At 36.7% G+C, this 14225-nt stretch overlaps 1 protein-coding gene across 2 annotated transcripts; it reads left to right on the forward strand.

Annotated features, from left to right (window-relative positions):
• The first annotated feature begins 236 nt into the window (after nt 1-236).
• LOC113299225 lies at nt 237-9174 on the forward strand. 2 transcript variants are annotated; one of them, XM_026548211.1, is made up of 9 exons: nt 237-561; nt 700-3381; nt 3462-3565; nt 3889-3958; nt 4106-4915; nt 6691-6893; nt 7536-7659; nt 8279-8485; nt 8728-9174. In XM_026548211.1, the coding sequence occupies exons 1-9, from the start codon at nt 403-405 to the stop codon at nt 8869-8871; spliced, it is 4503 nt and encodes a 1500-aa protein (XP_026403996.1). In that variant the 5' UTR covers nt 237-402; the 3' UTR covers nt 8872-9174. The 2 variants fall into 2 exon arrangements, with proteins under 2 accessions (XP_026403996.1, XP_026403997.1); XM_026548212.1 differs by having other exon boundaries at nt 471-561; nt 770-3381.
• Nucleotides 9175-14225: the final 5051 nt, after the last annotated feature.

The following is a 14225-nucleotide window of genomic DNA, read 5'->3' on the forward strand; positions in this document are numbered from 1 at the left end:
ATATTTTTGTCCATTTAAACAGTATCAAAATCTAAATGTCTTTTTCACCAGATATTGTTAATTTTGGTATTTTTAACCAATTTTGTGTAAATTTTTTTGACTCGTCAAAAAAGAAAAAAATCAATCCATATGAATTCATAGTAGTTTAGGCGGACCATGTAAAAACTCTGGGCTGAAACAACCATTCTCTTGAACTTTTGAAGTCTCGGTTATCACTTTGGTACTGATATAAAATTATTTATTTTCCTCATCAAACTTCTGAAGAATTTCTTTTTTCTTTGATGGACAAAGGAATTTCCGAGGAATTAAAACTCGATGTTGAACCAATGAATTGGCGATCGTATCGCATGATCAAAACTTAATAGAAAACCGGTGGTGGTTTATTCATTCATATTGGAAACGATGAAGTGCCAGCCCGTAGCTTGTATCTGGTCTGATTCTCCTCCTCCTCAACATCAAGTAACCGCTACTGCTGTCTTGAATCATCCACCAACGCTTTACACTGGTGGATCTGATGGCTCCATCATCTGGTGGTCTTTTTCCTCTAACCTATCAAAACAGGTTTTTTCTCCTTCTCTAATCCTTATTCCGTTATCATGAGAATATTTTTTAGTATTTGATGAACTCAATTAAATAGTTGGATTTTTATTTTTATTTCACCATACTGAAATTTGTGCCGTAATTGAATGAAATTGGCAGAATGTTTGGCCAGTAGCGATGCTATGTGGTCATGCTTCTAAAATAGTGGATCTTGATATTTGCTTTCCAGACACCATGAGTGGGGGTCATGGAGAAATGGAGAATACAAGTAATGTAGTAGTAAATTCTTCTTCCTCATCATCAGCTGGTTATGGCGCCCTAATAAGTGTTTGTACTGATGGTGTGATGTGCATCTGGAGCAGACAGAGTGGTCACTGCAAGCGCAGGAGAAGAATGCCACCTTGGGTGGGAACCCCGTCAGCAATCTCGACGTTACCAGCGTCTCCAAGATATGTCTGTGTGGCATGTTGCTCTGTTGATTCGGTAAATACATCAAGTTCTCAGTATTCAGAACCTGCTGAAGGTGGGGAAGCTTCAGTAGATAGGGAATCTCATAATAGAAAGGGTTCTAAATGCGCCATTGTTGTTTTTGATACATATAGTCTTAATATAGTTCAGACTGTCTTTCATGGAAGTTTATCTATTGGACCATTAAAATTCATGGCTGTTGTCCTGTCAGCTGAGAACTATGGGAAGCAGTCTGTGATTTTGAGTGATTCAGTCGGGGGATTACAATCAGTTATGATATCCAAAGAGTCTGAAACAGGTTCGAATGCGTTGCCTAAAAGTTCTTCTCAGTTAGGGATATCTGCTTTGCTTGACGGTTTGCTTGATGGAGAGTATCTAGTATCAATTGTAGCCCATGGAGAGTTCTTAGCACTTACATATAGGGCATGCTGTGTATTTAGACTAGTGGGGAACGGAAATGTTTTCGGTAAGATGGATCTAGTTGATAGTCCTCTTTGCGATGATGGCCCCAGTTTCCAATCTCGTCTTGCTGGGGGGATGTTTCTCAGTATTGATGATGGTGAAAGTGTGCTAGCTACCCGTGACCCACCTGAACAATTTGAAGAAATCTTTGTTGTTTGGAGTAATATAGGTGCTGCGATAGTGTTTACAATCTCTGGTTCTCATGACACATTTAAGCATGAACCACTTTACGAAATTCCTGCAATTTCTCATCCTCTCAATACAAAATTATCTGTGAGTTTTACTCAGTTAAATGGTAGTCTGATACGTGTTGAATCAATGTGCTATCTAGTCGGAGAATCTTTACTGTGGAAGCCTCACATCACAATGTGGTTACTACGGCAGCAGCATGATTCAACTGGGAAGTTCGGTCAGCAGTGCAGAATGCTCGGGGAAGGTGATTTTCCTTGCAATTGGATCAGAAACTCCAGTTCAACATCCAGCATTTTCCCTGTTGCAAAGGAAGGAACTTCGTCAGAGAGCTGTGATTCAGAGTTGATAAATCTAAACGGTATGCGTGGAGGAACAATGAACAGCGACCTTATACTACAAGGGCGGGTTGTATCATCCTCATTAGTTCTCTCAGAAAAATTTGATGCTCCCTATGGCATTGTTTATGGATTTTATTCTGGTGAGATAGAAGTGGTACGCTTTAGGAAGTTTTTTCAGGGGTTAGGCTCTTCTGGTGAAAGTTCAAATGGTAAACCAGAAGTATTTGGACAGTCATTTTTAGGGCACCGAGGGCCAATACTATGCTTGGCTGCACATAGCATGTTGGGCAGCGTAAACGAGAAGAAAAGCTGTTGGTTTTTGGTGTCAGGGAGCATGGACTGCACAATTCGTATATGGGACCTTGATGGTGGAAATTTAGTTACCGTGATGCATCATCATGTAGCTCCTGTCCGACAAATAATCCTACCCCCACCCCATACAGACCGTCCTTGGAGTGACTGTTTTATCTCTGTTGGAGAAGATTCTTGTGTTTCTTTAGTTTCCCTCGAGACTTTGCGGGTAGAAAGAATGTTTCCTGGACACCTTAGTTATCCTGCGATGGTTGTGTGGGATGGGGTGAAGGGTTACATAGCATGTCTTTGCAAGAACCAGTTTGAAACATATACTACTGTTGATGTTTTGTATCTTTGGGATGTAAAAACGGGCGGTCGAGAAAGAGTCCTTCGCGGCACAGCATCTCATTCAATGTTTGACCATTTTTGTAAAGGTATCAATGTAAATTCGATAACAGATAGCATATTGGGCGGAATTACTTCGGCATCCTCACTGCTGCTACCAATAGTGGAAGATGGAAATTTTCCACGATCTCACTCTAAAAATCTTGAGAATGTCGTCGCTTCATTACAAACTGCTAAAAGGAGAATAACAGATGCTAGTAGAGGTCCTAAAGAAAAGGCAGCCGAACAGCTCACCGCTTCAGAAATACTTCATAGTGGTAACCATCCTATCAAATGCATGTGCTCGTTCCCCGGAATGGCTACTCTCAGATTTGACCTCTCATGTTTGGTGTTTCCTTGTCAAAGCAACACACAACCCGTTGAGAACGGTAGTAACCTAGAGATTACGGGTGAATCTGAGCGGCGACCTGACTCTCCATGTTCTCCCTGGATGAATTCTGATGGACAGTGGACTACACATGATCCCATAGAGGAACATGAGTGGATTAATTCTCTTGAAGGATGTTTAATACGCTTCAGCTTGTCTTTCTTGCACTTATGGGATGTGGATCCTGATCTTGATAGACTGCTATTGTCTGAGATGAATGTCATTAAACCAGATAACTTCATCTTAGCTTCTGGTTTGCAAGGTGATAGAGGGTCTGTGACATTGACATTTCCAAGTCCACAAGCTACACTCGAGGTATTTCTCAAAATCTGTGCTTACTTCTGGAACCTCCTTCTTCTTGAATCATCAACCAAGAGTTTGAGGTAATATTTCAGCTCTGGCGGTCATCCTCAGAATTTTGTGCAATTCGGTCACTGACAATGGTGTCCCTTGCCCAACGCATGATTAGTTTGTCCCGTTCCAGTTCAGCAGCCAGCAGGTAATATTACAGTGCTGTTTGTACTGGATCATGGATTTTAACTTTACTGCCATCAGATTTTTTTTTTATATTAATATGTATTACTGGTCTACTGTTATCTGTTTGCTTCATATATGCATTCCTTAGAATGTTTTCGGTCCTTCAGCTACACTTAGCGTTGCACATAGTGGCCCACTGGTCCTTACATATTTTCGTCATTCTTATCTGCGGATAATGTTTGTAAATCTCATTATAAATTTAACTATGGTTAATGAGAATATCTATCTTATAATCATTGTTCTTGTCTTCGAATGCTGCAACTGATATACATTTTTCCTCTTCAGTGCCTTAGCAGCATTCTATATGCGCAAAATGGCAGAGATAGTGCCAGATGTAAAGCCGCCTTCTCTCCAGGTGAATTTTCTAATTGTTTGTTTTCCAAAATACTAAACCAACTTATCTGAATTGGACATTAGATTTTATCATGGTTTTCTTGCCATAGTGGTATTTCATGTTGTATGTAGTAATCTTTTTTGACGAAACACAGCAACTGCTTTACAGCTCTTGGTTAGTTTTTGGCAAGATAAAAGTGAACATGTACGTATGGCTGCACGCTCTTTATTTCATTGTGCTGCTTCACGTGCTATTCCGCATCCCCTGTGTGGTCAGAGGGTCAACCGACATGGCCTGCTTCCAGTTGTTGCTGATATCGCAGAGATGGAAGTGCAAAAACATTTGCATGTGAATGAAACATCTAGAAGCAGCTTTATGGATGGAGTCACAGAAACAATAGGGAATTCTGAAGCGGAGGACTCCACAATCCTTGCATGGTTAGAGTCATTTGAAATGCAAGATTGGATTTCTTGTGTTGGAGGAACAAGCCAAGATGCAATGGCTTCTCTTATCATTGTGGCAGCAGCATTAGCTGTATGGTATCCAAGTCTTGTCAAGCCTAGTGTTGCACGATTAGTGGTTCATCCACTAGTGAGGTTAGTTATGGCCATGAGCGATAAATATAGTGCGACTGCGGCAGAGCTCCTAGCAGAAGGAATGGAGAGTACATGGAAGTCATGCATTGCTCCTGAAATACCACGTTTGATTGGGGATATTTTCTTCCAAATAGAGTGTGTGAACAGTGCATCCGCAAACCCATCTCCACAAAATTCATCTGTATCTGTCAGTATGCGAGAAACCTTGGCTGGAATTCTTCTCCCAAGCTTGGCCATGGCTGATGTATTAGGTTTCCTAAACGTGATAGAAAGTCAGATCTGGTCTACTGCGTCTGATTCACCTGTTCATGTGGTAGCTCTTATGACTCTGATCAGGGTCTTGCGTGGTTCTCCAAAACCATTGGCTCCATTTCTCGACAAGGTTAGTTTAACCCATCGCGAAAAGTTTCATTTTTTTTTTTCCTTCTTGGCGAAAGAATTATATTAAAACTTAAAGAACTATAAGCAAGGAGAATAAAAAAAATGAACCTCAACGGAAAATGAGAGACAATATAATTGTGAACATTGCATGCATGAATAACATGAACAATATTCTGCAGCCTTCCCCATTTAATTTGGAATTCCTCATAATCAGATGCCCTTTACTGAACATTATAGGTCCTCTCGAATCTCAGTGAGAACCTCAATTTTGTGTTCCTCCCTGAGAATCGTGAAGGAAGTGCGCTCCTAATGTGGTAGAAACACTCTTCCAATAGAGTGAGAAACGAACCCTTCATTTTCCTTTCTTTTTGATTTCTAATAAGCATTAATCACAATTCAAAGACCCACAATTTCCAAGTTTTTTTTTGGCAAGTGTTTTTTGTTATCACAAAAAAAAATTTGACTTATGTTTTATCAATTTATCACTCTAGAAGGTCAGGAGCATCTAATTCTTACACAGCCATTCACTATTTAATACTTAAATCACCAAAGGAATAAGTGTCGTCTCTTCTTTTTCTTTCCCTACATGGATGCTTCTTCTAGCTCAGTTATAAACTAAAAAGAGGAAGCTGATGGTGACCAAGGTATAGCACACGACCTCTCAATCTTTTGATCAACTTCATCTTTACTGCCAATAAATTTCTCCTGAGCTTCTAGAGGGGTAAAATGATAAAACAAAGGTCAAATTTTGTTTTGTGATAACAAAAAACAATTATAAAAAAGAACTTGGAAATTGTGGGTTCTTAAATTGTAATTAATGCTTCTTAGAAATTAGAAATAGAAAATAAAGGAAATTGAAGGGTTCGTTTCTCACTCTTAGCGTGTTTCTCCCATGTTTGGAGACCAAATCTCTCTTCGCAGTTGTTAAAAGGTTCCTTCACTGAGATATAGTCAGGTAAAATAGCATAGTAGGTATTTCGACGTAGATGACATGTCATATCTTCCTATTTATATAGTTATGTGAATTTATAAAACTTGCTGTCAGGTTGAAACTCATTTTATTGCTACCGAGAACGTGGTTTCATGTCATGTTTATTTAGATGTTCAAGTTAATTCTTTTCTTTGCTCTTTTTTTCTAAAAGCTTCAAGATTGTGGACATGAAAGTTCATTCCACCCTTAGTTAAACTATCAAGAATTGCCCAGAAGAAGCACAAATATCTGCATATCAAAGGATTAGAATTCTCTAAGGTCAAGATATGTTATATCTTGCATCCCCTGGTAGTTAAGAAAGAACATACACCATTCTTGTATAATCCTCTACAAACATTTGCAGTAGTTTAAAAACCATCAGGATTTACTCTTGTGAACAATGATAAGTATGGATTTGTTAGATTTGAAGTTTGGTTATGCCATCAATTTATTACCACAATGAAAGCTTATAAAGTTATGACTGATTAATATTTTGGAAATGTTTTCTCTTGTTTTCTTCTTTTTTTGCTTCCGGGTGTGTTACGAGCCTTGTGAGCAGTTTCCTTGTGAAGTTGCTATTTTATTCTTGTCAGAGCTATAAACCTTTCAATCTTTATAGAAATTGAATACTAAATCATATGTTTACCTTTCTTTCCACTTTTTTTTTTTCAATTGAAGTTCAAATCTATCATTTTTCTCAACCAGTATTGGAGTTTTCAACTCTATTATTTTTCTCAACCTGGAGAAATGTGATGTCTTTAACAGTTACAGTTCCATATTAACAACTCTGATGTTAACCTTTCCAGGCAGTAAACATTATCTTCCAGACGATGGATTATGCAAATTTAGTCTTGCGTAAATCTTGTTTACCCCATTCCATGCATGCACTAAAGGAAATTGTACGTGTTTTCCCAATGATATCTTTGAATCAAACATCATCAAGGTTGGCTGTGGGAGATGCAATTGGAGATATTCACAGCGTTACAATTCGAATTTATGACATGCAAAGGTATTGAACAGAATAGAAAATTTTGAGCAAGTTTTTGTTAATGATTTATCGGTTTTCCGACTAATACAAAGGAATATGTAAACCGTAAGGATGTAGGGTTGACATGAAAATGGAAGATAAAAGAAGCATACATACACCACATACAAGAAGGAACATTTAGAATGACCATTAAACTCTTTCAGTGCCCCCTGAGTCCAGACATCCTCTTCAGTTCTTATTATAAAGGAAAAAACTGTTACGAGTATCGTATTCATGCAAATAAGCCGTGTATGAGATGATAAAACATATTTATTGCAACTGGACCCACGTAGGTTAATATGTGTATGGTGCTTTACTTGGGGACACGATTATCAGGCCTTTTAGGAAAACATCTAAATGTGACAGAGCTAATGGGTATACGACTGACTTCCAATGTTCAGCATCTGGACAGTAAAGAAAAGACTTTCATATCCTTAGTGGCGTAGTCCATCTTTATTAAGGGCGCCTAACATTCAATATCAGGGATATATAAGGAGTATGCGTCTAGTACAGGGGCTAGTTGTCTTTCCTTATCTTTTGAAAATTACATTTCAAGTTTATCTATGTAACTTGTAATAAAAATTTGTTTCAACCTTACCTATTTTATTGCCTTCTTCAATGTAGTGTGACAATACTTAAGGTTTTGGATGCTAGTGGACCGCCTGGTCTACCAAGTCTGCTTGGAGGAGTTTCAGACAAGAGTGTTACCACGGGAATATCAGCACTCAGCTTTTCACCCGATGGAGAGGTATGTTGAGCTATACATAAATCTCCCATTCTACCGTTATAACGTCCTGTGTAGAGGATGGTCTAAATTATTTGTGGATAGTCAAACTTAACCCATAGCAGCTGCTCAACCCTAAGCCCCATCTAACACTAAAGTGGGCAGCCTCATTCCCTTTACACCTCCTTGGCCATTACTAGGCCAAGAAAGGTGATTTGTTAAAAAATACCATTCTCAACTTGTTTTGCAGGATTTTGTTAGATGTGTATTGATGCATATGACACATGTATCTGTTTTCATAGCAGCTTGTTTGGGTCGGCTTTTGCCTTCTCTTGTTGCGCTTAGGCGCCTCTCATCTTGTATTTCTCTTTTTCTTTTTCAATAAAATTTTAACCTTTTAAGAGTCAAAAAAAAAAAAGACACATGTATGAGTGTACAACATGTTACTAGCCTTCTCGAGGTGATTCTTAATATTTCTAATTTTCATACATATTCCTTGGCAATGTAAACAAAGCGAGGGTTCTTTTTTGCCTTTGTGATCCATATCCTGGATCAGCACCAAAAATATACATGCTAGTTTTCTACTTATATTTTGCTCGTTTCATTGTTCTCTAAAATAATTACATAATATCTCTAATTTCAGGGGCTGGTTGCATTTTCTGAGCATGGGTTGATGATTAGGTGGTGGTCTCTAGAATCTGGGTGGTGGGAAAAACTTAGTCGAAGTTTGGTCCCAATTCAGTGCACCAAACTTATTTTTGTTCCTCCTTGGGAGGGATTCTCTCCTAATTCTTCCAGATCAAGTGTAATGGCGAGCATAATTGGACATGATAGGAAGGTATCATCACCGGTAAGTTTTCGTTCTTTTGAGATCTTGATTAATTGTAAGACAATGAATGCGTAATACATGGGTTTTATTAAGCAGATATTTAAGATAATTTAGGTATGAGCAATATTGAAGAGAGGTTGGGAGTATGTTGAGCCTTGGAAGTGACCCACTTTATTTCCTTCTGCTTGTTCGCCTTTTATCAGGCACCAGGGAGGGTATTTATAATTTGACATTTTAGTATAACCATTTCCTTAATGCTGCAGGATAATTCAAGGGGATCAAGTGATGTGGATAATCTGAACAGTGTACTCCATAGTCTGGATCTTTCTTATCGTATAGAGTGGGTCGAAGATAGGAAACTGATACTTATGCATCATGGGCATGAATTGGGTTCTTTCCAGCTGTAAAAATGCATTCCTCTGTGCAAATTCAAATAGCTCCAAGTTTTCCAAAATAATAATTTTTTGATAGTTGAGAAGCAACTGCATCGGACTGCACTCCGGCGTCTCTTCCCGGAGTGTAGTATCCAGAGTTTGGTAGAAACGTGAAAGCCTTTGTATTAAGGCCTAAAGATGTGATACGAGAGTATATATGTTCAGTCCAATTTGGGCTTAGTTTTTCGTGTAATACATAGCCGATTGTACTTGATAGACGTTATTGACAAAACTCAGGAAAATGAATGGAAAGGGTACTGTGTGTTTCCTGACAAATTAGCTAGTTTACATAACATTTTCGGGAGATTATGTAAGAGAGTCTCCAATGCAAGGGGAAATATCTTAAAATAGCACGACAACGGTGATTTGAGATGCTTTCCATCAAATTTTCATCTCGATGCAAAGTTAAGGTCATAAAGAAAGATGAGAGAAAGTCTAAATTAAATTTTGTAGGTAATACCAATAGGTCCTAAAAATAATATATTAGAGAGAGTTTAGTCTAGTTGACTGAGTCAACTGTCAACTGTCTGTTTGGCCCTTTTTAAAAATATTTTGTTTGGTCCTGCAAATTGTGGTTTGGTCCTAAGATGACGTCATGGATGATGTAATTGTCAATTTGTAGGGATAGAAATATTCTTTTGGGGACCATGTATATAGAAAAAATTCTAGAAAATATCTTATTTTTCAAATTTACTTTCTCTCTCTTTCTCTTTTCAAATCTACTTTTCTCTTTTCCTGTTTTCCTAGGGTTTTAATTTTGTAGAAACAAGAAACAGAGACGATGAAGATTTGCAGACGACGATGAAGATTTTTGCAGACAACGATGAAGATTTGCAGAGATGATGTGACGATTTTTGCGGAGATTATGCGACGATTTAACGAGAAACAAGAAACAGAGTTCGTCTTGGTGAATACGACGACGATTCTTCTGCTGCTGTTGTCAAAGAAGATGAAGATTGAAACGAAGATGATGAAGACGATTTGATGTTGGTGCTGTTGGTGATGATTTGATGTTGTTGTTGAAGTTGATGAAGGTGATGAAGAAGATGAAGATTTTACGCGTTCGTTGTTGCTGCTGCTGTTGGAGGTGATGGAGACGATGATTTTCATGAAGTTCATTACTGCTGCTGTTGTTGAAGATGAAGATGAATTTCCGTGTTGAAGATGAACTCATGTTGATGAAGATGACTATGATTTTTATGGATTTTTTGTGTATGTTCATGTAAAGAATGAACTCTGTTTTTAGATCTTGAATTGTTAGGTGTTCATTCTAAAGAATGATAGGTGTTCATTTTGTCGAATGAACTCAGTTCATTCTAAAGAATGAACCAAATTCTAGGTTTTGAATTAGTTAGTTTTTGATAGGTGTTCATTTTGTCGAATGAACTCAGTTTTCTTATAGGTTCTGTCAGGTGTTCATTTGAAGAATGAACTCGGTTTCCATATAGATTTTATCAGGTGTTCATTTGAAAGAATGAACTCTGTTTTTTGTCATAATAATGAAGTTTTGTGTTGTGTTCATTTTACAGAATGAACTCTGTTTTCGTATGTGATTTAGTTTGGTTTTATTAGGTGTTCATTTAAAAGAATGAACTCCGGAGTTCATCACACAGAATGAACTGCTACAAAAAAATAAGTAATTTTTTTAAAGGTTTTGTTAGTTGTTCATTAAAAGGAATGAACTCCGGAGCTCATCAGATAGAATGAACTGCTACAAAAAAAAAGTAAACAAATTTTTTTACGTTTTATTAGGTGTTCATTTGAAGGAATGAACTCCGGAGTTCATCAGACAGAATGAACTGCTACAAAAAATAAGTAGGAATTAACACGGAATGGTACTTTGGTCCATTTAATATTTCTAAATAATTATGGACCAACTGGAAAAGGTGGTTTCTGAAAGGACTAAACAGACTTGGGACCACCTAAAAAAGGACCAAACGATATTTTCCCCTTAAATTTTCTCCATGACCTTGGGTTTTAAGTTGATATCATTATTCTATTTCTTAAGTTAATTACATACCTTGAGGATTGGAAATGAATTTTAGGTGAGATTTTTAATCTTTATTTTGTTCTGTCATTTAGCAATGACCCACAAAAATTAGAAGTTAATAAGAACTGCATCTAGGATGACTTGCATCATAGATGCTCTAAGTGCCCACCATCAAGAGGGGACAACCATTTTATTATGCAGATGACACATGACAAACACAATCTGGATCTTCTCGGATATTGTTGGACCTGAAATCAGTCTCGATACAAAAGACTAGTTTAGGTCTTAAGGATTCCGGATCCGATCCCAAATTTAGTGGACCCCGAACCAGAGTCTGTAAAGTAAGAATTACCAATATTTACTAATATGATGAGGTTAGTGAGTGGCAGGTCCACTCATTAAAAACCATAACGAGAGGTCTAAAGTTTTTTTTTTTTTTTTTTAAAAAAAATTGACCAATTTTTTTAATTCCAGGTCTTATATACGTGCGTGACCATTTATGTGTAATTTAAAAATACCAGAAATAACCTTCCTACTCTAGTATCAAGCTAAATCTATCTTTATTTTGGATTTTTTTGTCTCAATCGAGAGCTCTGGTGATCAGCGTAGAAACTCTTCTTGGTTTAATGGAATCATGAACCATGGCTCTCTACATCTTTCTCGTGTTAAAACTTATAGATCTAAAACTAGGGTTTAATTTTTATCTCAAAAACTAGGATTTTGAACTCAATATTAAGAAAGAGATCGAGATTTAGTTTTTGATTTCAGTGATTTTACTGTTGATTTGTATTTTAAGAATTAGGTTTTTAATCAGAAGAAGGAGAGATGATGAAAAAGAGGGGAGAAGAAGAACAAGAGTATAAGAAGAAGACTCAAAGAATTGATGGTTTGTATTTTGTGTTTTCCTTTTGATTGATGTTCTTATTTTGTATTTTTGATCAATTTCTCATAGTTACTTAGTTTTCTGTGCTTTTTTTGTGGTTTGAGATTATTTGATCCGGCATGACATATATGGCATACTGAAAAGAAATGCTTTAATTTTGCGTTTTTCATAGATTCATCACTTATTTCTATGATCCAACAGTACATATACGGCGTACTGGAAAAAAAGTGTTTTGCTTTAGTTATACTTATAGATTCATCATTTATTTTGACATGCAGTTGAATTTTAGGCCGTGAATCAACACCACATATATGGAGTACGTACCAAAGATAACATGATTTTTTTTTGTATCTATACGATTTTCATGCTTCATTAGTTGATTATTTACTTTAATTTTGACGAAAATAGTTAAAATGATAATCATGTTTTATGTTCAAATTTTTACTAGATCTGATTATTTTAGCTCCATTTTATTGGGTTGTATTTGTTTTCAGTTTACTACACTACATAAGCTATCTGTGCGTATATATGAAGTACTATTTTAATTAAGGGTAGGTATCTTTAAAATATATACATCTATTTATTTTGTGTAAATATGTTTGTGATTTATCTTGAAATCACTATTAAGTTGTTTGTTTTTTTTTCTCGAAGGTTCATTGTTGTTTTAGTTTTTGGATTTGTGGTACGTTGTAGTTTAATTGATAAATACAGGTTAGTTTCATGTAAAATTGTTATGATTCTGTTGTTATATTCATAGATTCATTACTAAGTACATATATGAATACTGAAAATAAAACTGTTTCGATTTTGTTACATTCATAGATTCATTACATATTTTTGATACGAAGTTGATTTTTAGATTATGATCAACAATACATATATGGCTTATTGAAAAAAAAAAACTGTTTTGATTTTGTCATGATTTCACTTAATTTGTATGGTCTAGTAGTACATATATGGAATATCTTATAGCACTGCTCGGTCGAACTCATAAGAGTTGATATCTCAAGCTTGTTTGTCAAGTTTAGTTGATCAAAACTATATACTTGATTTCTAGTCCACTCAAAGCTATGTCTCGGATTAGGATAGAATGTGTAGTTGAGCTTTCGACATCACGACGTTCACCAATTGAAGAAGAAGATCCACTGAGGAGCTCAGAGGAACTTCATCAACAAAAGGTATGTGGAGACTAAAACTTATCTATCACTCAGAAGTCTATTCTATTCTATCTTCTAATGATACTAAGTCATATAGCCATATATATTTTTACATTATACACATTTGATATCTCGAACTGAGTTTATCTCGCTTATCTATTTCTCGAAATACGTGTTGGAAGCTTTTTGCTTTAGCTATATTCATCGTATTCTTGATGATTTTAGTTGGAAACAATTTATTTGTTGGAAACTAAATATACGTCAAAAGATGATCATGTGAAAATTACCTTGAACATCTTATATGATTTGTGTGAGACAGTCATTTGATGTTAGCTCGGGAAGTTCCGTATTGATCATTTGATCACTTGAAAAGTACATAAAGATAACGATATGTGTGAGATTACCAATTTCGTCTTCCAAGGATGTTTCAATGATTCAAATGAGAGTTTAGAACAATTACTCATGTCTGGATACAACACGGTATGCATACCTAGTATGTGAATTGTATTGTGGTGATTCAGGTCCGGAACTTTTGTTTGCGTACTTAATATGCGAACGGATTTATCTGAAAAGGTCCGTAACTCTTGGGCACTTCATCCTCAACATTTTGAATTTCAAATTTGGCGGGAAAACTTGTGCAGACTTAGGCAGATTTAGAGTTCGTGTTTTGAAGGGGTTTTAAGCAGACTCAATGGATAAAATTGCTTGGGAAGACTTCTTAATGATTAACATGCGTGTTATGGTTATTGGTGTTGATCAGAAGTGGCTGAATCATCAAGATTGATTGAAACAGGGACTTACGGGTTTTGCTTGAGAAACCCGAGAATTGATGTTTTTGATCTTGGAGACTTATGGAGTGATTCAATCACCCAAATGGATTGGTATGGGCCTGTTACATCTAAACAGGGTCGGTAATGAGCCAAGAATTAACTAACTTGGGCCACGTCATCGGATTGAAGAAAACAAGGTAACACGTTCAGGCAAGAGGTATTTCACGGGACTGCTTGGGTTTTGGAGAGTTTAAACGATTTCTGAGCATGTTGATTGACTCGATCATCAGTTTGGATCGTGGCAGAGATAAACAAGGAGAGTTTTGCAGCTGGCAGATGCGTGCAGGAGAATAAAAAGGGAAGAATATCTTTCGTGTCCGGCAGAGTAATGGGGGATTATTCCGTAGTTATCACTGTGACTTTTAGGCCATGTCAAGTATATATAGGGTGCTTTGGAGTTGTAGGGGGAGGCAGTGATTGGGGAGTAAACAGAGATCAACAACGTGAGAAATCACGAGTTGCAGAGA

This window comes from Papaver somniferum, chromosome 7 (assembly GCF_003573695.1).
Source record: "Papaver somniferum cultivar HN1 chromosome 7, ASM357369v1, whole genome shotgun sequence".
Classification (NCBI taxonomy): domain Eukaryota; kingdom Viridiplantae; phylum Streptophyta; class Magnoliopsida; order Ranunculales; family Papaveraceae; genus Papaver; species Papaver somniferum.

What these genes read in the sequence shown, in the direction of transcription:
- LOC113299225 (XM_026548211.1), top strand. Translation starts at nt 403, where the DNA reads ATGAAGTGCCAGCCCGTAGCTTGTATCTGGTCTGATTCTCCTCCTCCT. An exon ending in CCTCTAACCTATCAAAACAG is followed by an intron (nt 562 to 699) that starts GTTTTTTCTCCT and finishes TGAAATTGGCAG; the next exon opens with AATGTTTGGCCAGTAGCGAT. An exon ending in GCTTTTCACCCGATGGAGAG is followed by an intron (nt 7,660 to 8,278) that starts GTATGTTGAGCT and finishes CTCTAATTTCAG; the next exon opens with GGGCTGGTTGCATTTTCTGA.